The 22,517-nt window shown below is 41.2% G+C and overlaps 1 protein-coding gene across 1 annotated transcript in view; it reads left to right on the top strand.

Annotated features, from left to right (window-relative positions):
* FRAS1 (Fraser extracellular matrix complex subunit 1) overlaps positions 1 to 22,517 on the top strand; it is a 446,975-nt gene that overhangs the window by 188,764 nt on the left and 235,694 nt on the right. The window contains exons 7-14 of the mRNA XM_060093094.1: positions 4,581 to 4,664; positions 6,358 to 6,459; positions 6,760 to 6,951; positions 11,873 to 11,962; positions 13,768 to 13,803; positions 15,761 to 15,908; positions 17,349 to 17,492; positions 18,999 to 19,133. Of these exons, the coding sequence (XP_059949077.1) occupies positions 4,581 to 4,664; positions 6,358 to 6,459; positions 6,760 to 6,951; positions 11,873 to 11,962; positions 13,768 to 13,803; positions 15,761 to 15,908; positions 17,349 to 17,492; positions 18,999 to 19,133 (931 nt within the window). The remainder of the gene's footprint in view (positions 1 to 4,580; positions 4,665 to 6,357; positions 6,460 to 6,759; positions 6,952 to 11,872; positions 11,963 to 13,767; positions 13,804 to 15,760; positions 15,909 to 17,348; positions 17,493 to 18,998; positions 19,134 to 22,517) is intronic.

Below are 22,517 nucleotides of genomic sequence, written 5' to 3' on the forward strand. Positions count from 1 at the left end.
GACTGGATTGTTTGTTTTTCTGATACTGAGATCCATGAGCTGTTTGTATATTTTGGAGATTAATCCTTTGTCTGTTGTTTCATTTGCAAATATTTTCTCCCATCAATTTTTTTAATACTACAACTTTTCCATTCCCAATCTTGATTAATCTAAGTGAATTGAACTTCATCTTCAGATTTTTTTAAAAAAGATAAAAATTGGTATGTCGGGCTTCCCTGGTGGCGCAGTGGTTGAGAGTCTGCCTGCTGATGCTAGGGGACGTGGGTTCGTGCCCTGGTCCGGGAAGATCCCACATGCCGCAGAGCGGCTGGGACCATGAGCCATGGCCACTGAGCTTGCGCGTCCAGAGCCTGTGCTCCGCAATGGGAGAGGCCACAACAGTGAAAGGCCCGCGTACCGCAAAAAAAAAAAAAAAAAAAAAAATTGGTATGTCTTCTGAGCCACTAAGTGTTTGAGAATTATTTTCTATTTGCCTACATTCATGAAAGATAATTTGTAGGGGTCTAAAATTTAAGGAGATTATAATCTTTTCCCATATCAACCATATAAACTCTGTTCCATTGAATTCTGGAATTTAGTGCCATGGAGGAGTCTGAGGTTTTTCTGCCTTCTATTCTGTTATATTCAGCTAGTTTACTCTGTTGAATTCTTGCAGGATGTTTCTTCATCTTTATAATTAAAACATTTTCCCAGGATATTTCCAAGTGAGGTGTCTTTTCACATAGTTTGCCTAGAATACTGTGAAGCCCTTTCAGTCTATATTCCAAGTGTGAAATGTTTTCTTTAGTTACAGCTTTGATTAGTCATGTCTGTTCCAATTATTCTCATTTCTTCAGAAACACCTATGATTCACAGATTGCTCCCCTGCCTTCCCCCTCATTATTGGTCACTTTCTCTCTCATCATTTTCACTTTTGTGTCTTTCCTCCGCATTATGGAGGTAGCTTCTTGAGTTTGTGTTTACTGCCTCCAGTATTGATTTTAATTTGATGATTTTCCTTTAATTTTCTTTTAATTCTTCCTTATTTCTCCTATCACTGGTTCATCTTTTTTTAACCCCAATGCTTTTTCTTTCTTTATGGCTTCGTCCTTCTATTTAATAAAGACTTCATTTTCTTCTATCTTACTGAAGTTGCAAAATGGCTTTTAAATCTTTTATTTTAGATCCTGCAGTACTTAGTTTTCAGAAATCTGTTCTTTCTGTGCATCTCCAGAATGTTATAACTTTCTATTGCTCTTTAGGGTTTTTCCCCCAAGTTCTTTTCTTTCTGTTTACTCAGCCTTGATCAAAAGAAATCTGTTCATACCCAGTGCTTGAAAGCTGCAAGGATAAGCAGCCTTCCCTTGGCTAATTCCCTTTCTTGGATCCATAGCCAGGTGCTAAGAAAGGTGCGTGTTTCCTCGACTAAGGGTCTGGCAGGTTTTCATTTAGTGTAGCTCTATTGTACTGAGATCAGGTATTTTTCTCTCTCCACTGCCCAACCCTCTTACATTTTTAATTCATGAAATGTAAAACTGTAATCCCCAGTTTGCAAGGGTTCTCGCCATGTTTCTCGGTGACTGTGTGCTTTACATTTGGGTGTCTTCTTCCCCACTTTTCATCACTTCCTCCACCTCCCCCAACACACATACTTCCCACCCTTTTTTTTTTTTACATTATGGGCTCTGATTAGGTAGAAAGACATCGAGGGAGTTGAAAGGCTAGGATGGCACTCTAATGGCTTTAAACTGCAGTGGCCGCACACTGAGGGAACAAACCCATGTTGTGTTTGATATTGGAAGGCAGAGAGTTGGGAAGAAATGATGGTTCTTATTTCTATTTTGGTTTATAAAGCAAAGAAAGGCCACAGAAAGTCTTATGGTCAGTGGGACTTCCTCGGCAATGGTAGGAGGTTGGCTGTTCTACTTTTTGGTGGTAGAATTTTCATCTCATTTTTATATCTTCAGAGGTGTTACAGGAGAAGATATTTTGTCAAGAGCTGTGAGCTATAACATACTATAAACTTTGTCATAAGTATTTTTATTTAAGGAATACGGAAACCCATAATTAAATACAGTTGACCCTTGAGCAACATGGTTTGAAATATGTGGGTCCACTTATGTATGGATTTTTTTCAATAGTAAATAGTACAGTACTACACGATCCATGGTTGGTTGAATCCATGCATGCAGAACCACAGATGTGGAGGAACCGTGGATACCCAGGGCTGACTATAAACTATATTCGGATTTTCAACTGTGTGGAGGTCAGCTCCCCTAACCTCTGCATTGTTCAAGGGTCAACTGTATATCCTTAATGGTGGTCCTACCCAAAATTGTAATGACATGAATCATATATTATTTTGGTATTGAACTCCTGTGATTACTGAGGGTACCATATTAGACATGGGGTTGGCAAACTTTTTCTGTAAAGAGCCAGATAGTGAACATTTTCAGCTTTGTGTGCCATATAGTTGGAACAACTTCTCAACTCTGCCATTATAGCACAAAAACATCCATAGATAATACGTACATGAATGGATGTGGCTGCATTCCAGTAAAAGTTTATGGAAATTGGTGGTGGGCTGGATTTGGTCATCAGTCCCTAGCATACTAGCCCCTGGGTAGTCTATAGGTTTGGAAGGGCAAATCTACGAAGACCAGAATAATAGGATTCAAGTGTATGATAGCAACAAAAATGTACAGCTAAAACGCCTTTCCCGTTTCTCTAACCCACTTTGCTGCTCACCTTCTTCTTACTTGCCTCTCCAGTCCTGCTTATAAAACACCAGCCCAGATGGGATCTCAATTCTCAGTCAAGAAGTTCTCTCATGTAATGGGATATTTTCTCTTTAAATGCTTTTCCTCCCTGCCCTTTTTGGTCTCTATTTGTGAAGAAAGGTTTTGTTTCTGTCAATGAAATATATAATTATTGCCAGTAAGAATCGGAAACTTGGTTTTCCTGTACCAGCCTCTACACAGGTAATTATCTGCCACCCATACCTCCCACTCTCCAGTTGACTCTGCCCCTGTCCTTGGGTTTACTCCATGCTGGTTAAGATAGATTCATACTACCTCTATATTTCTGTTCAAGATTTGTGATCATGACATTTGTCCCCTGTTTACTTAACGTTGTAAAAGTTCATTGTTTACTTCCATAAACTTACTGAATAGTGAGTATGACATCAGATATACCTTTATTTTTAATTCCTCACTGAAATTTCATTAAACTCAAGAGTTCTGAGGTCAAGAAATGCTCAATGATTTCAACGCATGTCCGATTTTCACATACTCTATTAAACGTCAATGGTCATAATATTTTTACAGAATTGTAAAGAAATAAGGTAACCTAAAGCAGAGAAAACAGTTGTCATGTGAATTCCAGTGATTCAAGTGTTTGAAATAAATTCCTATTAGATAGGAATGCATTAATCTAGCTGATCATATATAATTGGGTTAAAAAAGCCACTAACGCGTGACTGGAACTTTCCATGAAAAATTAAGGTTACTTGACACCCCCCTACACACATGCCCGAAGGTACACCAGGCTTCTTTTCTTGCAGAGGGAAATCCACAGCAACCATGATAATAAGATCTCATTCTCTGCTTTTAGTAAGAGAAAGTGCAGCAAACTGTTCAGGAGGTGTCTTCTGTATAAGATCTACCACTTCTTAGTCACTGAAACTTGGTTTATTCTAATCCTCCTTCTCTTGGCTTTAATTTGCCTACCTTCCTTCCATTCAAAAGGCTGTGGTGATGTCAGAGTGAGAAGCTGATTCTTTGGCATTAACGAGGAGATTGTGGCTGTGAAAATTCTTAGGGCAGCGGTGACAAAGGGTCTAATATTCTGGGGGTGCAGGTGGTAGAGCTGAAACTGTAGGAATAAGGCGGTAAGGGGTTCTTTGGGCATTTAGTGTTTGTCACCCACATTTCTCTGCACTGGCTTATTCCTAGATATCTAGGGGCATGACTGATTTTTTTTCATGTTAAGGACCTCCTAATGCATATATATAAACGTGTGGATTCCCATAAGATGCAAAAGAATAGTGAGGTAGTTTATCAAGGGAGGGGTACCTTCACTTTGAGATTAGCAGTGACTCAGCAGGAGGGTAAATGTTCTTAAGTGTTGAATGGTTGGTGCTCTGAAGTCCCTCTGCCAACCATTTACTATTACCAGGTCAGCTCTGTGACCTCGGACAAGTCACACAACCTCTCTGATCTTTAATTTTCTTGTTTGTGAAGGCGGGATAAGAGCATCTACTTTACAGGGTCACGTAAAACACTTAAAACAGTACCCGGCAAACACGAAGTACTATTATTATTGTTATTAGTTGTGCTTTTGTTTGTTCTTAGAAGTGGATGGGACTTGAGGAACGTGCAAACTTCTTGAGTCACACTGCCCTGAAAAGTGCTCATTCGTTGACTAATAAATGACTAATGACTAATAAATATTAGTCAGGTGACTAATAAATATTAAACGAGAGGAAATTGCTGTTTCTGGAGGCTTGAGGCCCATGATTGAGTTGGCTGTGAGTGAAATTTTCCTACTGTTGTGGATTTTATTAATACTACCTTTTGATGGACTGTTTTTGGGGTGTTAAGGATGAAACTGTAGTCCGAGTCCCTGGAAAATGTTGCCCACAGTGCTCTTTGCGATCCTGCTCTGCAGCTGGCCGAGTTTACGAGGTAAGCTTTGATGTGCCCCATGTAGGTGTTTTGACATCCATTCTTACACATCTGCCCTCTGCCCTTCTAACCACCGTACCTCCCCCACCCACGTCTTACTCTTTGCCAGGATTAGTAACTCAGTTCATAAACGGCTTTTTTCTTCTCTTCATGGGAAGCCTTTGTGAAAAAATTAAATCGGAGGGGATTAGAAATACAAAAGAATGTGCTGGCAGGCAGTACCTGGTTCATGAAACTTGGTGAACTTACTGTTCACACATCTTGAAGGGAAAAAAGACTGTCATTGGTTACTGTCAGTTTACCCTTATGTTGGAGACTCTGGGAATGTCTGCCTGCTTTGGTTAGATTTTATGCACTGATATCCAGAGACAGTGTCCCCCTGCCTTACAGTGGGGTCGGGAGCATGGGAGTGGAAGGTGAGAGAGGGAAAAGGGCAAGAAGCTGGGGGTGGTGGACCCTGAAAACTTGAAAGTACTATTGGGGCAGTCTAGCTAACTACCCAATACATAGTAGGTACTAAATAAAAGTAACAAAAAGTGCAACAAATTGAATGAATGAATGAATGAATGTTGTGACTTGGGAGTGCCTAGCTGAGCCAAAAGAAGGTTACATTATTCAAAAGCAAAGAATATATTAAAAAAATTAACCCATCTGCTTCCCTTGTTTGCCGGTCATTCTAAGGAAAACCAAATAGAAATTGGGATTTTTGACTCTCAGTAGAGAATCTGGAACTGAGTATTAGGGGATGATGACACAAATTCTAGATGGGTCCCTTGAAGTGTAAATGAAAATAACTAATGGGGAAAGGATTTTTGTGTATATTAGATCTGTGCTGTCCAATACAGTAGCCACATATGTGCTAGATTAATTTCTTCTGGAAGAGAGAGCCTCTATATCTGTTGTGGTGTCCTTGGCTGCAAGCAACAGAAGTGCTCCTCTAAAAGTAGCTAAAATGAAACATTTATTATCTCATATAACAAGAAGCCCAGAGGTGGGACAGTTGCAGGGTTGATCAATCCTGGTCTCAATGATGTTGTCAAGGATTTTCACTCTTTTGATCTTCCACGCTGCCACCCTCAGCACGTTGGCATTTGCTTTCTGTCTTGTCACCTCATGTCCAAGTGTGGCTTCCACAGCTTCAGGCATCTTGTCCTCCACCAATCATGACTAAAGCCTGGTGGAAGAAAGGGATGGGCTTTTCTTCTTTTATGGGGGAGAAGAGTCTTTTCCTCAACCTCTACTGCTCTAGCACACTTCCCCTGAGGTCCCCTCGGTTGGGACTGGGACCAAGTCTGTGCACTGGCTGCAAGGGAAGCTGGGAACGTGAGTGTGTAGCAGTGAGAACTGGGTCTCGCAGCAAAGAAGAGCTAAAGAATGACCATCGAGTAGCCAGCAAACAGGGTCTTCCTATTAATCTTGATGTTCCAGGCCCTCTGTGTGCCTGGCAGAGAGCAGGCCCTCAAGGCATCTGTAAAATGAATATAGTTGGATGAAAATGAATCCAAAGTTCTCTTTGGACATTTATTGACTTTTTTTCTGAGAGCCTCTTGCTGCCTAAATGGTATTATTTCTCAGGAGTACGTTCGATATGGCTCAGTTAAAAACCATGATAAAAAATTGTCATGTGCCTTGTGTTTCTACTTGATACATGTGACATTTGATTTTCCACTTTTTGTTTCTTTTCCTCACTCAGCATGGTGAGCAGTGGAGTGAAAATGCCTGCACCACGTGTATATGTGACCGGGGTGAGGTCAGGTGCCACAAACAGGCCTGCCCTCCGTTAAGATGCGAAAAGGTATTTGAAGAGTGTGTAGCTTGATTTTTGAACCTTTATTCGGGGTCATTTAGGAAATGCATTTCTTAGTCCAGTGTGTCCTTTGAGAGAATCAAAAGTTTTTATGATGCTCAGAAGCAGGAAGGACCTGCTTCCCAGGAAGGAAGGGGAGGGGGAGGGGAACGTGCCTCAGCTGGGTTAGGTGGGGGAAGAAAACAGCACACGGAGTTGGTATTTTATGTCCCTTTGCCCCATCAGGTCGGATGTTTTCGCGCCCTCCTGACCACTGCCCTTTCCCCGCCGTTCTCTCTGTTTCCTCAGGGTCAGAGAAGGGCTCAGCGTCATGGGCAATGCTGCGAGGACTGTGTGTCTCCTGCTGGAAGCTGCTCGCATGGGGGGCTTGTGCGGTACCAGGATGAAATATGGAAGGGCTCGGCCTGTGAGTTCTGCACCTGTGACCGTGGCCAAGTGGCCTGCCGGACTGGGGAGTGTGCCAAAGTGGAGTGTGCCCGGGTAAGAAATGAGGGCATGTCCATTTGGACTGCAATGCTGTCTCCAGCGGGATGGGTGGTCCCTCACCTGTCCCTTCCCTCTCGGCAGCAGAGGGGACGACCAGGTTGAACGCTCAATTTCAAGGAGGCTTTTAGCATGAGGATTCTGTGGTGTGAAGTAAATGCCACTCTTTGTTTAGACTGATTTGGAGCAGCCTCCTGGAGCTTTTAGCTCTCAGTGCATCTGGTCAGATGGGAAGCCCTGAGCCAGAGACATGGACTGGAAGGGATGACATGGAACATTAGCCTATCAGTCAGCGCAGCTGGGCCTCGTTGCTGATGGCCGCCCAGCTTGCTCTGGTTGTGAAACAGAGTCTGCAGGTGCTCCGGTGGCCCGGCTTCTGTTGCAGGCCCCGCTGGCAGCATTTAGCAGAAAGGAGAGCCAACACCTAGAGGCTGCTCCAGTGAATCCATTGGGAAAGAAAATGAAATGTGTTTTTGTTTTTGTTTTTGTTTTCAAGAGACAGGGAAGCAGCCACATAGCACAGGGAGATCAGTTCGGTGCTTTGTGACTGCCTGGAGGGGTGGGATACGGAGGGTGGGAGGGAGACGCAAAAGGGAGGGGATATGGGAACATATGTATATGTATAACTGATTAAATTTGTTATAAAGCAAAAAAAAAATATGCAGGATATAACTGTAAGACCTTGACATTACATGTATAATATATTGAAGGAAGCCAGAAAAAAAAAAAAAAAAAAAAAAGAGACAGGGAGGGAGACCTCATAAATAATTAACTCTGTTGACCTCCGTTGACTTCTGCTGTCTGCAGAATTTCTAGAATCTTCTAACAAAGTAGCCTCTGTTTGGACTATAGATGTATACTGTGGGGAGATGGCTTTTTTTCCCCTTTGCACCCGATTTTGGTCCGCTGCACAACAAACTGCTTTTAAAGCTGTCTCCTTCCCCCTCGCCACTCCTATCTGCCCCACCAGTTTCCCGCGGGGTTATGAACTTGAGTCGATGAGGCAGACTTGGAAGATCTGAAGCACTGGGTGTCTGTGAAGGCATTTTTCTTTCTACTTCTCCCCCACACCTCAGCTCCTCTGAACACGGTTCCCGAAGAGGAACAGCCATTCAAACAGGGCTGTCAGCGACAGAGTTCTTTTTCATGTTGCCTTCTACTTCTATGTCTTGGTAGAGCTAAGACACATGTAGGTAAAGAGGGTCTTGCTTTTTTTGCAGATTTATTTCCCTCCACATGCCTTTTCATTGCTTTTCTTTCTTTATGTCAGGGGAATCAGAATGGTTGGATGAAGATGAGAAAAACCCTAGTCAGGGCCCTTTTCTGTCTCCCTCGCTCTCGGGCTGAGGCTGAGCTTCCTGGCCTCGGCAGTCTGCCCAGAGGATGCTGGGTTATTTCCAAGGTTTTAATGTGTCTAATATCCCAGGGTTTATGGGAAATCCGGGAGAGGGATCCTGGTAAGGTGGGTCCTTTAGCCACCTATTTTCAGTCAGGTCTAAACAGAGAGTCTCAGGCACAGAAAATAATTTGACCCGCTATCCCCAGTGTAATACATTTCCAAGTACCTGCCAGTCTTCCATGGCTCCTGCCTTTGGTAGCATAAGCAAGTTCCTGTCCTCTGTTCTTAGGAAAATGGGGAGCAGCTGCTTCAGTAAGTGGAAAGGGCCTCCGGGTTCCCCAAGTCACCCCATAGCACTATCTCGTCCTAACTCATCCTCCTCCCAGTCTTATCCATCTTTTTTTTTTTTTTTTTTTTTTTTTTGCGGTATGCGGGCCTCTCACCACTGTGGCCTCTCCCGTTGCGGAGCACAGGCTCCGGACGCGCAGGCTCAGCGGCCATGGCTCACGGGCCCAGCCGCTCTGCGGCATGTGGGATCTTCCCGGACCGGGGCACGAACCCGTGTCCCCTGCATCGGCAGGCGGACTCTCAACCACTGCGCCACCAGGGAAGCCCTCCATCTTCTCTTTTATGAATTGAGGACTTCTAATGCCTTTAGTCAGTCTATTTCTCCAGATCTTGAATCAACTAGCATGTACCCATATTTTGTTTTAAGGCACTAGGTTCTAAACTGGATACCCTACCAGAGGTGAAATTTTAACCAAAATTGAATCTTACACAAATATCCCTTAGCCTTCCTTCTGTGCCATACTTCTGTAAATAGCTTTGGCTAATGACCTTATGAAAGCCTGGGATACTAGCTTCCTAACTTCTGCTTAGCTTGGAGATAAAAACATGAATAAGGCACATTTTAATCTCAAGATTTCCCAGGCTTTGGTGGAAGTCAGATACATAAACAGAAATTATAATCTGCACGGACATCAATGGTTATGAATTAATATGAATTAAATGCCTTAGGAGCACCTGGAGAAAATGACTAAATCTGCCAAGGGGAGCAGTGAAAGTACGCTACTAGTATTTTTATTCAATTCTGCCCTACTTTCTGCCTTTTCTAAAATATATCAAGATCATTTGATTTCTAATCTTGCATACCAAAGGTGGAATAAGTCTGAGTGTGTCTACATCCGCAAAGGTGCAGAAAAGTAAACCTCTAGAGAAAGAGGCAAAATTGTGCATGCACCATTGTAATAATTATTGCGCTGTTATCAACAGCAGTGTTCCGAATTGCACTGAAATCAGCAAACAGTTTTTCTTTGTTAAAAAAAGGAGAAAGTGGCATGACCCTTGTCTTTGATATATAAAACCAAATTCCTGGACCTGGAAACATAAATAAATCAACAGTAGAATAGTGCAATATGACGATTTCCATGTGTTTCTATATTTAGTATTATCTTTGAGCATGAATTCAGATGAAGAAGTCAATTTACTTTTTTTTTTAAAAAAGGACCTCGCATTCATGTATGAGGGATAAAGTGATGGGGGGATCAAAGCTTGTGGCAAAGTGCACGGAAGAGGGTAGGCATGCCATAAACATGAGGTGCCTTTCCTTTCTCCAGCAGAGGGAAATTCCCACAAAAGAGTTTTCTTTTCCAATGGGCAGCTTAGTGGAATAACACAGTCTTTCGTCTGATGGATGAATGTTGGTGTGATTCAGTGGAGAGGGGTTAGCAAATTCCATCTGGCCTAAGCAGCAGAATCCTCTTAGAAAGAAAAAAGTTAGCTTTCTTTCACAAAGCAATTTTTCTCAAAGCCGAAGTCAGATGCTAATTAGAGCAAGCTCCCCGCCACAGTGAACTGATGCAGAGTGGGGCATCCAGATGTCTATAAATAGCAAATCTATTTAGAAATTCCTACCTCACCAAACCTGCATCCTTGTTCCCCAGGAGCAGGGCTTGCTGTTATTTACAGCAACATTTGAAGACTCAGAAAAGCTACCTTCTTTGCCTTATCCGGGTGTTGCAGGCTCCATTTTCAGTTTTGTCTGTAGGTATTGTAGCGGGCACTCGAGAATCTCTCATGCATTTCGTCTTTAATAGAAGTACACATACTCTGTCTTGTTTCAAAACATTGTTTTAAGTGACTTAGATTACATGTTTTTAAACCCCTTTATATGCTTTGAAAGCAAATTTCACTGTGTTTGTGGGTTAGGCCTTCACTACCAGCTGGTTTGTCACGTTTCTGCAAAACAATTTATATGTAAATACGTCTGTTCCTTATAGCACACTCTGCTCTCCGTTGGCCTTTGGTTGGCATGAAATTTTGAGGAACAGTGATCTATCTAACTCCCTCCTTTTTGAAATAACTTTTCAGATACTATAAAAAGTTACAGTCATTCATATATTTTTGTGTTTCTTTTAAAAGGGATCTTTTTCCTTCATTAAAATAATACATATTCATTTTAGAAAATTGAAGACTCGAGAGAAATAGAAAAGAGACTTTAAAATCCATTCATAATGCTACAATTCAAAGACAACTAATGCTTTTATTTTATATTTTTCTTTAGTGCACAGCGTTTTTAAACATAAAATATTGTGATTATTCTGTTTATGCAATTTTACATTATTCCATTTTTACCTATGATGGTTTTTGCACTTCAAATGTAATATAAATCACAAATTAAATAATGTCTTCATGTAAAGAAACATCACCATCTTTTAGAAAGTAGATATATCTTTAGAAAGTGGAAAGTGCTTTAAAGAATACTCTTTAGCCTATAGATATTAGATGTTAGTATATGCATATGAAAAATTGTAAATAGAGGTTGTATTTTTAATAGCGGATTCCCCGGGAGGTAGGACTACAGTGAAATTATGTTTTCTAAGTTATAGAATTCAGTTATTTAATTTTTTATAGTAAGCATTTATTATTTTGTGATAAAAATAAAAAATTGGAAATGATTGATGTTGGGAAGTTAAAATGATAACTTTGAAAGTTTAATATCTACCTTCCTAGTGTGGCATGTCTTTCCTTCCCCTTATAATTTTTTAAATAGTGATTATGTGAACTGGATAACAGTTTCAGAATATTGAATAGAAATTAGTTTTCTGCTGTTTAATTTATGCCTGAGACTTCATCTGTGCATATAGGGATGTGTCTGATTTTGTATTCAGGGGAAAGTGTTGGTTTGATTTGAGCACTGTTAATGAAACCAACTCACAGGTTCAAGCCTTGTATATTTAAGGTAGCCTGATCCTTTTCTGAAACTCATAACTTTTCAAGACTATAACATTACTCTTGGCCATTCTTCTTCTTCATGTGAATTCCTGGTCATGGGTAGGAAATCATGCACAAGTATCACCAGAACTGGAAAGCAAAAGCACTTGGAGGAAAGGGTGAACTGTACTGACTAGGCTTTTCATAGGAAGATAGCACAGGGGAGATGGAATAAGTCGTGGGCCAAAGGAGAGGGGTGGGTTAAGGTTTTTCATTCCAGTCAGGGAATTCAGCCGCTTCGCAGTTCAGCGCTGCTACCTGGAGATGTTAATTTGAAATGTGCCTGTGCAACCCTTACTTCTACAGGGTGAAGAATTAATTCACTTAGATGGAAAATGCTGTCCTGAATGCATTTCAAGGAATGGTTACTGTGTATATGAAGAAAATTCAGAATTTGTGAGTATCGGGCTAATAACCGAAGACTAACAAAAATTAATCATTCAAAACTAATTTAATGAGGGGGCATTTCCTTCTCATTTCTTTTACCCATTCATTTGTTTAACGAACGTGATTGCACACCTACTGTGTTCCCGGTATTGGAGATACAGAAGCCGACACAGAATACAGAGTCCCTGCTCTCAGGGAGTTTCCGTTCTAGTGTGGGGACACACACAACAAACACATGTGTCAGGTGGTGATGGGTGCTGCCTGGAAAACAAGGCAGCTGGGGAGTAACTGAGGGGGGGAGGTGCTCTTTTACATCAGATGATGGGGGAAGTCTTCTCATGAGGAGAAATTTGAGCAAAACCTGAAGGAAGTGAGGAAGCGAGCCAGGGATATCTTGGGGGAGAACATACCAGGAAGAGGGATCAGCAAATAAAAAAAACAGTGAAGCAGAAGTGTGCTTGGCATGTCCAAGAAAGTGAGTTTGGCTGGAGGCAAGGAATGAGGGGGAAAGAAGTTGAGATGAGGTCCAGCAGGTGGCCTGGACCCTGGTTTTACCCTGATGCAGATGGGAGCTTCTGGGCAGTTTTGATCAGAACAGTGCTGTGATGGGGCTTACTTGCAAAAGGATTACTTTTGCTGCCACGTGGGCCAGTGACGGAGGGGGGCGACGGTGGAAGTAGGTGGTCCATTTAGAAGGTTTTTGCAATAGTCCAACTCTAAAACTCTATTAGCTAAAGCTTTATTTCTCCCTAAGTCTGTACTTTTTTTTATTATATACCCCAAGGGAAAAATATTTATCTTAATCTCTTCAAATTTGCTCTATTTATATAGCCCTTATTTTCCACATGGGGTTCTTGGAATGTTGATAAATTCAATGTGTTCTTAAAAGTATGCCAGTTGATCATAAGTACAATTGCATCATTGACCAATCAAAAAGGGATTATAAGAATTAGGATTAGGTACTTTGATTTGTGAAGTGATTCCTACACCCTTTTTCCTCCCGATCTGGGTAAACTGCATCTGTCAACCTGCCAGTTTTTTGTATAAGCTGGGCAGGTAGTATTGCATAGGGTTAACATTCAGGCTCTAAGTTCAAATCCCTACTTTGCCACATACTGACTGTGACCTTGGGCAAGTTACTTAATCCTCAGTTATAGAGATAAAAATAGTACTTACCTCATTGGTCTATTGAGATGATATGTATAAACTTAGAACAATATCTGGCATATAAGAAAGCTTTAAAATGTGATCATTATTATGGTTATTATCATGCTGTTGGCATAGTTTCATATTGATATTTCATCATTTAGCCATCCTTGTTTCCTAAGAATTTAGGAGATTAAATTCTGTAAATATTGAATTCAAGTTTTCTCCCTCAATCACAGTATTAATTTCCCTGTCCATTTTTGGAGATAAATTAAGCCCAATGGAATTAAACAAAAGCAAGTTGTTTTAAATAAGCACAAATCCCCATGATGCTCCAGTACCATATAAGTTTCAAGAATTTGCTCTTATAAGCTTAGATCTCTTAACTGCAAAGTCCTTTTCCTATTGAGGGGAATTGAAGCCAAATACCCCAGCACAAAGTGAGAATAGGAATTCAAAAATATTCCCTAGGCATGTTTTCTTCACCTCATATTTCTATGCTTTTCTTGTTTTTGATATAGATTTTATTTCTACTCCTAACCAGTGAATGAAGTTGCTTGTTACTTGGGGAAGAATGGATATTTCCTAATGAAAAAATGAAAAGATCAGCCTAATGGTGTTTTTAGTGGTATAACAATAAATATGTTTCTGTTTCTCTCTGTTCCTAGATGTCCTCAAATGCGAGTAGAGTTAAACATATTCCAGTAAGTATAGATTTTTAGCTTGTACATAGATATGTATAAAATCATTTTGAGCAAGTATCTGCATAAACTGTCCTGGGGAACCTTAGTGCCTTAGTATTTTTAACAGGCATATTTGATGACAATGTGGTCTGGGATTAAGAATTGTAATGATAACCAAGACTTGGATTTATTGAACTTATACTCCTTTCTTCAGCTTATTTTTTTGCCCCACAAATGATAATTAACACTTCTCCAACTACAAGCTCCTACATAGGTCCTTTCCCTTTCTTGTGATGATTTTCTCCTCATTTTTTCTGGCCTGGAAAACTCAGTTTACCCATCAGCACAAGTTCATGTACTGCAAAACACTGAAGAGAGAGCTTTTTGGGTCTGGGGTGTGTTTGTTCCCCAGGCACTACTGAGTATTCATTCTCTCTAAGTTGTTTGCAGGACAACGTTGTATGATTTCTTTTTAAGGGAAAAAGTGTTTCCCTTAAAGCGTGTTTGTTCACATGAGCAAGCTTACAGTTTTTGAGGTTATAGAATAAGGGGGCCAGGAACCCAGTCTGCCTTGAAATGGAAGAGAAACAATTCTACCTTCTCAAGATAATATTCCTCATTTTTCTAACACTGTCATTCACTGTTGCTAAATACTGTCACATTAATTGTTTGGAATGCTTAACATCAGCTGGCTTAATAAACATTTTATCAGAGCTTTATTTTCAAGTATGCTCTTTTTTGGGAGGGGTTATTTATTTATTGCTTTTTGCTTTATAACAAATTTAATCAGTTATACATATACATATGTTCCCATATCCCCTCCCTTTTGCGTCTCCCTCCCACCCTCCCTATCCCACCCCTCCAGGCGGTCACAAAGCACCGAGCTGATCTCCCTGTGCTATGCGGCTGCTTCCCACTAGCCATCTACCCTACGTTTGGTAGTGTATATATGTCCATGCCAATCTTTCACTTTGTCACAGCTTACCCTTCCCCCTCCCCATATCCTCAAGTCCATTCTCTAGTAGGTCTGTGTCTTTATTCCTGTCTTACCCCTATGTTCTTCATGACATTTTTTTTTCTTAAATTCCATATATATGTGTCAGCATACAGTATTTGTCTTTCTCTTTCTGACTTACTTCACTCTGTATGACAGACTCTAGGTCCATCCACCTCATTACAAATAGCTCAATTTCGTTTCTTTTTATGGCTGAGTAATATTCCATTGTATATCAAGTATGCTCTTTTATTCTGTTTTGTTTTACCTCTTTCATCTCCTTAAACATTCTTGTAGGAACCTTTTCTCCTTTCTATCTCCAGGGTGAATAGGCCAGCAAGCAAAAAGGAATTGCTCTTTATAATTCACTTTGGACTCTCTGTCAAAGTACTAATGTTTATTACCACTGTTTGCTTGGCTGAAAAGAATATTCAGTGTGAGAAGGCCTATGGCACATCCACAGCCCACTAAAAGTGGACATGCAAGAGCTGTCATTTTAAAAATACAAAGACCCTACTGTTACTCTTACTGTAATAACAATAAGGAAATTCAGGATTTTAAATAGATTCCTACTGTTATTATAAAGACTGTATTTAATATGCCTGCTAATCACTAGGTACATAGTAATCCCTTTTTGTGTGTGGGGTTTGTTTGTTTGTTTGTTTGTTTCTGGCTGAGATAGGTTTGAGAAACAAGTGTTATATGCTTCTTGCTTATTCTGGAAGTTCCAGAATGCTTTCGCACTTTATCTTTCTGCCTGGGTTCTACATTAAAATAAACCAATTATAAACAAAGAAGGAGAGATGCTATCCTTTTAAATTTAGAACTCTTCTACCACTGTCCTATTTCAGAGTTAGCTTTGAGTTAGGTTTGACAAGGAGCCTTCACCTTGTCTCTTATGGAAATTATACGTTCTCCACCAGCAAACTGTCTTCTGAATCTCTGCACTCTGGTAACAGCGTCGTCCTTTACCATTTCCTGCAGGAGGGGGAGAAGTGGAAGGATGGCCCTTGCAAGCTGTGTGAGTGCCGGGGGGCTCAGGTAACTTGCTATGAGCCCTCTTGTCCTCCGTGTCCAGTAGCCACACTAGCTCAGGTGGTGAAGGGACAGTGCTGTCCAGATTGCACATCAGGTAGGTCCATGTCCAGTTTATTTCTGCTGAGATGTTTTTACTGCCAAAACATTCAGAAAGATCTCCTCTCCTCCCACCCGTTGCTTCATTTTCTTTAGTCACCCACTGGGTTGGTTTGTTTGTTTATTCTTAATTTTTCTAACAAATGATGCTTTGTCCATGTATTTGCCAAAGTCTACTGATTATGAGTATGTGACCTTGCACAGGTCATTAGTCCTCTCTGAATCTTAATTTTCTTGTTGATAAAACAGCCTTATCTACCTTACAAAATTATTGTGAACATCAAGTAACATAATATTTGACAACTTGTAAAAGCAAATATATGCATTAGGACTGTTCCATTGTTGAAGATAGAAGAAAAATTGCTGAAAGTTTGTCATGGACGTTCATTTCTTTAAGGTGAACTGTTAAACAGATGGCTTTTGGAGTTCTCAGATGGGTTTTTGAAGTTTAAAGACTCATTAATTTCTTCCAAAAGAAAATTTTATCTACTTGTTCTGCAACTCTGCCTTCAAATCACCTGGGGTTGAATTAGTTCCAGTTAATAATTGTTGGCAAGCACTAAAGTTGCTCTGGCTGAGCAGTAATTTGCCTATAAGCTCAGTCTCTCTTGGAGAAGTTGCATTTCCTTCTATTCATATTTCATAATTAATTGTTTTCGTCCATGGGTTGCAGTTTTTCATATAGGCAGTTGCACTTGTACTCAATATATTCTGGCTAATCAGTGTTTCTGTGAAGAGTTTACCATGGGAAAAGAATAGCAACTTTAGGGTTTAATTACGTTACCTTCACTAAAGTGGCTCTCTGGGCTTTCCAAAACAAATATTTAGCATATTATAATGTCCCCTACCTTGAAAATTAGGTCCTTGACAACTTCGAAAACTGAACACGTCCTTTGCTGACAATTACCACTAAGTTCAGTGATGATCCCAATTACTGGGAATGAGATTGGAAACTGTGGAGAAAAAGAAGAACACTGACTGTATTTTTTTAAGAAAATAATAACTATTTTTAAGCAGTGTAGGTTTTATGTCCTAACCTTTTATGCACATCAAAGGTTAAGAAGAACATTTAAGAAATTATAAATGATTGAATCTGCTTAAATCAGCTATTCAATATTATGGCACTAGTCATTCCTATTTCTAGAGGTATTCTAGGAGGTAGAAGCATTCAGTAGGGCTAGTTTGGTAATGTTTTTAGCGTCTTCACTTTAAGGAGACAGGAGACAGGAGACAGTGATGGTATTTCAGACAAGGAGCAATTCCTTGAAATCTTGCATTGAAATCAGTTTTTCTATTTGGGGTCCTTTTTCATAGGGACCAGAGTTTTCTGTTCTCCGTGTTCTATACAGGTCCATGTACCCCATGGATCCTTTGTTAGAAGGATGTAAGAGAAATCACATGGTCTTTACTGAGCTCTCCTCTTTGTCCTTGATTGTAGTTCATTGCCACCCAGACTGCTTGACCTGCTCTCAGTCGCCAGACCACTGTGACCTCTGTCAGGACCCCACAAAGATGCTGCGGAATGGACGGTGTGTGCACAGCTGTGGTCTGGGATTTTACCAAGCTGGTGCTCTCTGTTTAGGTACGGCTCCAGGCAGACAGCCCAGAGGGGGATTGAGGCTCACTGGTGTCCAGGATGGGGTCATGGCGCAGGAAATGAACAATTTCCAAAAACCATTAGAAGGGAGTAATGTCATCCATAGGCTACTTGACCTCTCTGCTTGCAAGTCTCTTTCTTCTAACATTTGATGGGTGTTTCCAGGCTTCCAGGGGAGGTAGATGATGGGGCAGTCAGATGCTTACTAGGTAGTCATGGCTGGATTTTTCACTTTTGAAAAGTTTCAAGGACAGTCATTGGGATGCTTGGTGTCAGTCATTAAAACCCTCATATAGGGTCTTCCCTGGTGGTCCAGTGGTTAAGACTTCACCTTCCAATGCATGGGGTGTGGGTTCGATCCCTGTTAGGGGAGCTAGGATCCCCCATGCCTTGCAGCCAAAAAACCAAATCATGAAACAGAAGCAATATTGTAACAAATTCAATAAAGACTTTAAAAATGGTCCACATCAAAATAATCTTAAAAAAAAAAACCCTCCTATAATCCAAGATAGAACTTTAGAGTTGACATGAACCTTTGAGATCACTTATGAGAACTTTCTCATTTTGCAAATAGGAAATCTGTGGGCCAGAGAATTAGCTGGCTTGCTTAATATCACACAGATAGTTGGTAACAGAGCTTATCTCTTGTGGGTTACCAGAGGATCCAGAATGGGTTCATGTGCAATCAGAATTCTTATAATACATCTAGGAGGGAGCTCTTACCTGGGAGAATTTGGCTTGGTTGAGGCCATAGTTACTTTTTCTTCTATCTCTGGCTCACGGGGTTAATTATCCATTTAAGTGTGTGTATGTTCATATCCTGGCTGTGAGTATAACCTCTCTGTGCCTCAGTATTCTTACCTGTAAAGTGGGGTAATACCAGTACCTTCCTCAAGAGGGTCTTGAGAGGATTACATGTGTCGATACATGTAAAGTGCCTAGAATAGTGTCTAGGATGTAGTCAGGCCTCAATAAAAATCAACCACTTTTATTATTTTTGTAATTATTCACTTCTCCCTACTCTTTCTCCTGATTCATAATCTTCAGCCTTTTTGGAAGTTATTTATATCTCTGCCATAAGGGATATTCTTGTAAAATGGTTGAGTGAGAAACATACTGGGGGCAATTGGATAAGAAGAAAAGAGCATAGCCCCCTGAGCCTAACTGCCTGGCTTCCAATGCCAGCTTCATGTGACCTTGACCTCGAGCAGGTTACTTAACCTCTATGAGTATTAACATTGGGATTAATACTCTCTGCCTCGTAGAGTTGTTGTGAAGATTAAATGTATTCATGTATGTAAAGCACTTTGCACAGTGCCTGGCATGAAATATGTGCTACGTAAATGAAGGCTCTGGAGTTATTTTCCTGCCTGTTTTGTTCTCTGTGTCTCCAGAGCCTCAGAATTGGGCTGTGTAGGAATTGGCACTGGGTGGTGCCCTTGAACTAATCAGAGATTCCCTTTCTCTTTCTCCCAACCTTGTCCGAGTCAGCCTGCCAGCCTCAGTGTTCCATGTGCACCAGTGGGCTAGAGTGCTCGTCCTGCCAGCCTCCCCTGCTGATGCAGCATGGCCAGTGCGTGTCCACCTGTGGGAATGGCTTCTACCAAGACCGCCACTCCTGTGCAGGTAATCACTGACTGGGCCACGGTCGGCCGGGCCACTGAGAAAGCCATCCCCTGCCCCCAAGGCATCTGGGGCCACCCAGAGCTGTAAGCAATTGTAGGCTCCTTTCTTGCATGTCCTTCGTTAGATTTTTAGAAAAATCATTTGGAGGGAAAATGGTGAAAGAGAACAAGTGCATTTATTCATCAGGTGTGCAGGCCGAATGAGCTCCAAGGTCAGGTCAGGGTCCTCTGTGGAGGAGGCTGCTGGCCGTCTCCACTCCAGGTCGTGGTCATAGGCAGAGTCCACGGGACTGTGGAAACCATCTTGAGAGGAAACACTGGTACTGTGCATGCCATGCGGATGTGAGGAGAGCGGGGCCTGGGGCCAGTCTCATTATAGATCTCTCTGAAATCTGTAAGAATTCTTCTGTATCTCTGTATCCCCAACATCAAGGGCTGCACAAAGAGTTCAGATTTGTGCAGCGTTTGTTGAACAACTGTTTGAGGAATGAAGGAATGTCCTACCCCTTGGTGATCCTGAAGGACCAGTGTTTCAACAGAAGTCTCTGCCATAAAAGAGAAAAGAACCCTTAATGTTTATTACAATCATGTTCTGTTTACCTGTTATTTTAGAAAAGGCTCAAAGTGAGTGCATACAAACACGTTTATAAGTGTCTAATGGTTTGGCAATTTAGGTAAACTGCTGAAATTTCAATTTGATGAAATTATTGAATGTATTCTTTACTCCTTTCTTCTATACCATCAAAGAGACCTCCTGCTAGCACTCCTGCGACAGATTTGCTTTTGAAAAGGAATTAATTCCCTGTGGATTTTATTCTTCCCTCTGTACCAGCTCCACCCCTACCACATATCCCACCTACATGTTTACTTTTTTCTTTTCTTTTTGGCCACTTTTCTTTCTCCCAAGCCCAGTGTTTTAACTGGTGATGTTAATGCTGTTTCAGGGCACTTTGAAATGGGTAGTGTTTCATTTGATTACTGGTTTACGTAGCTGACTGCTTCCACATTCCATCCACATACCCATACACAAATGCCTTAGAAGAAAGTTGCTGGGAAGATTTGTTCATGCTCCCTCCAGGGAATTAAACCAATTTGCTCTAGTTCAGCCTGGTTGCATTTTTATACATAAAATGAGAAGAAAAAAGAGAGCAAGGGGAGAGAGAGAAGAGGAGAAAGAGAATGATCTTAAAAATTAGAGATAAACTTGTGATCAATTTCCATATACTGTTTCGACGCTGAGATTGCACAAATAATCTTTCCTTATAAATAAGCTTTCTCATTGTCGGAATTATTTGAAATATTTGTGCTTGCACCACTTTTGGTGACTTTTCACCATTGACCTTAGAATTCGGTCAGTCAACCAGTGCTGTTCCAGAAAGTGCTAAACTTTTCAAAATGAGCCTACCATTTTATGGTAACAACAGGTTTTTTTGGACTGATTCCTCCTGGCAGGGTCATTTATGTTCTCGCTGGCATCAATTGACACTTTATTGACCCATCAAAACCAAAAGAAAGTGAACACTGTGCTGAGGAAACTCATTACCAGAAATTACCTGATTAATATTCATGCTCGCTATGTTGAATATAAGGGAGAGTGAGAAATTTGGGGCAGAGCCAATTGGCACGTAGACACAATGACTCTTCAGTGAAAGAGTAGGAGCAGGTAAAGCAGGGAGGGGTGAAAGAAGGCCCTGAGTCCTGCCAGAGAACTGCATCCTTAGGGGCCTTTATCACTGCCACGCTTCCCTTGAGTTTTGTGGTGTATACACACATATATACATATGCTTACAAACGTGTACACATGTGTGCATATATTAATATTATTGTTATAATCTTGTGCTTGATTAAACTGAATAGAATTGTAAATATAGATCACATTTTGTGTCCCATACCAGTCACTGCTTCATTTCCTCTGCCTCCCCCAACTTGAGAGTTTGACGCTTTGATCACTTTACCTGAAGGATCAGCACCACCCAGTTTTTATACCAGTCTAAATTGGACACCGGCCATGTGTAAGTTGCCTCTTCCCTACAGCAGGGAGGGCCAAGGAGTAGTCACCCTCTTAATGCCTAGAACTCACTTTTAGGCCTTGCTCTCAGGCTTCTGCCTTAATCCCTAGGCTTCTTTTGCCACCACCTGGATCTGGTCCAACATTCCTTCTTGACCCCATGGACACTAGGTCCTAGGACTGGGGTTCTCCTTTGGTTCCTGCCAGCTGTCCTGTTGTGACCCTTTTCTAGGAATTAACAGCCCACCTCTTAAACCCAACCTGATGGTTAAGCTTGACCCATGTATGGATGTTCTTTGTCCCACCCCCCAACACCACATGACCTTGCACCCTTCCCCCATGGCTCTTAGGTACCACTTGTCCTGGACTTACTGTATTCTCTCTACCAGAGTGGTGGTTTCATTACCTCTTCTTAGAAACCTTGGTATTAAATCTAAATCTAGATCCAGACCGAGCTCACCCATCCTGAGAACATTCTTCCTTGCCTGTCTTGACTCTCTTTTCAATCAACCTCTGTTTCACTCTGGTGGGACTACTGAACTGTACACACAAATCATAGATATAAAAGCCCATAAGAAGAAAAGTTAAAACAACCAAACTAACACACACCATGCAAGATTAGTTTAAAATGAGTAGCTCAAGACTGTAGACCTTGAGTTGAGAAAGAGGAGAATTTAGCCAATTTTTATATGTGTATCAGCTTTTGCTTTGTCTACTTAAAACTTCCAGTATTCGCAAGTATGAGGATGGAGCTGTGTGTACCCATGGCAGGTGCTGCCTTCATACTGCAAACCCAGAGATGGGCGGGAGGGTGATATAGTGCTCGAGACCGTAGGCTTGGGAGCCAAACCACCTGGATGCCAGTCTTGGCTCTGTCACTTCAAACAGCCTATTCTTTAACTCTGTGCTTCAATTGCCTACGGCTGAAGCAGGGACAGTGATATCTGCCATATAGCATTGTTGTGCAGATTGAATGAGTGAATTCACACATGTTGTTTAAGATGGCGCCTGGCACCTGTAAGCCCTCCATGTATCTTAGGAGACTTGGATTTTTGCTTCCCATCGTCCTTTCCTGTTCCCTGTCCCCCACTCCTCCATTCATTCTCTATTGACCATTGCTCGAGGTGCTGCGAATATGAAGCCAAGAGTCCATGTTTGCCTGTAGTGAGCTGGTAATCAAGGCGGGGTTAGCTGCTGCTTACGGAGGTGTGAAAAAATAAAAATACAAACACAAAAACCTCTGCAGCTTATTCTATATCTGATTGCTGTGTGGTCTTAGATTTTGAAACTTAAAGAATCAAGCAACTGAACATTTTTTAGGTTTGTGTGAGTTGAATCTCAACTCTACCACTTACTGCTGTATGGCTTTGGGCAAAT

The sequence above is a fragment of the Mesoplodon densirostris genome, chromosome 1 (assembly GCF_025265405.1).
Source record: "Mesoplodon densirostris isolate mMesDen1 chromosome 1, mMesDen1 primary haplotype, whole genome shotgun sequence".
Classification (NCBI taxonomy): Eukaryota; Metazoa; Chordata; class Mammalia; order Artiodactyla; family Ziphiidae; genus Mesoplodon; species Mesoplodon densirostris.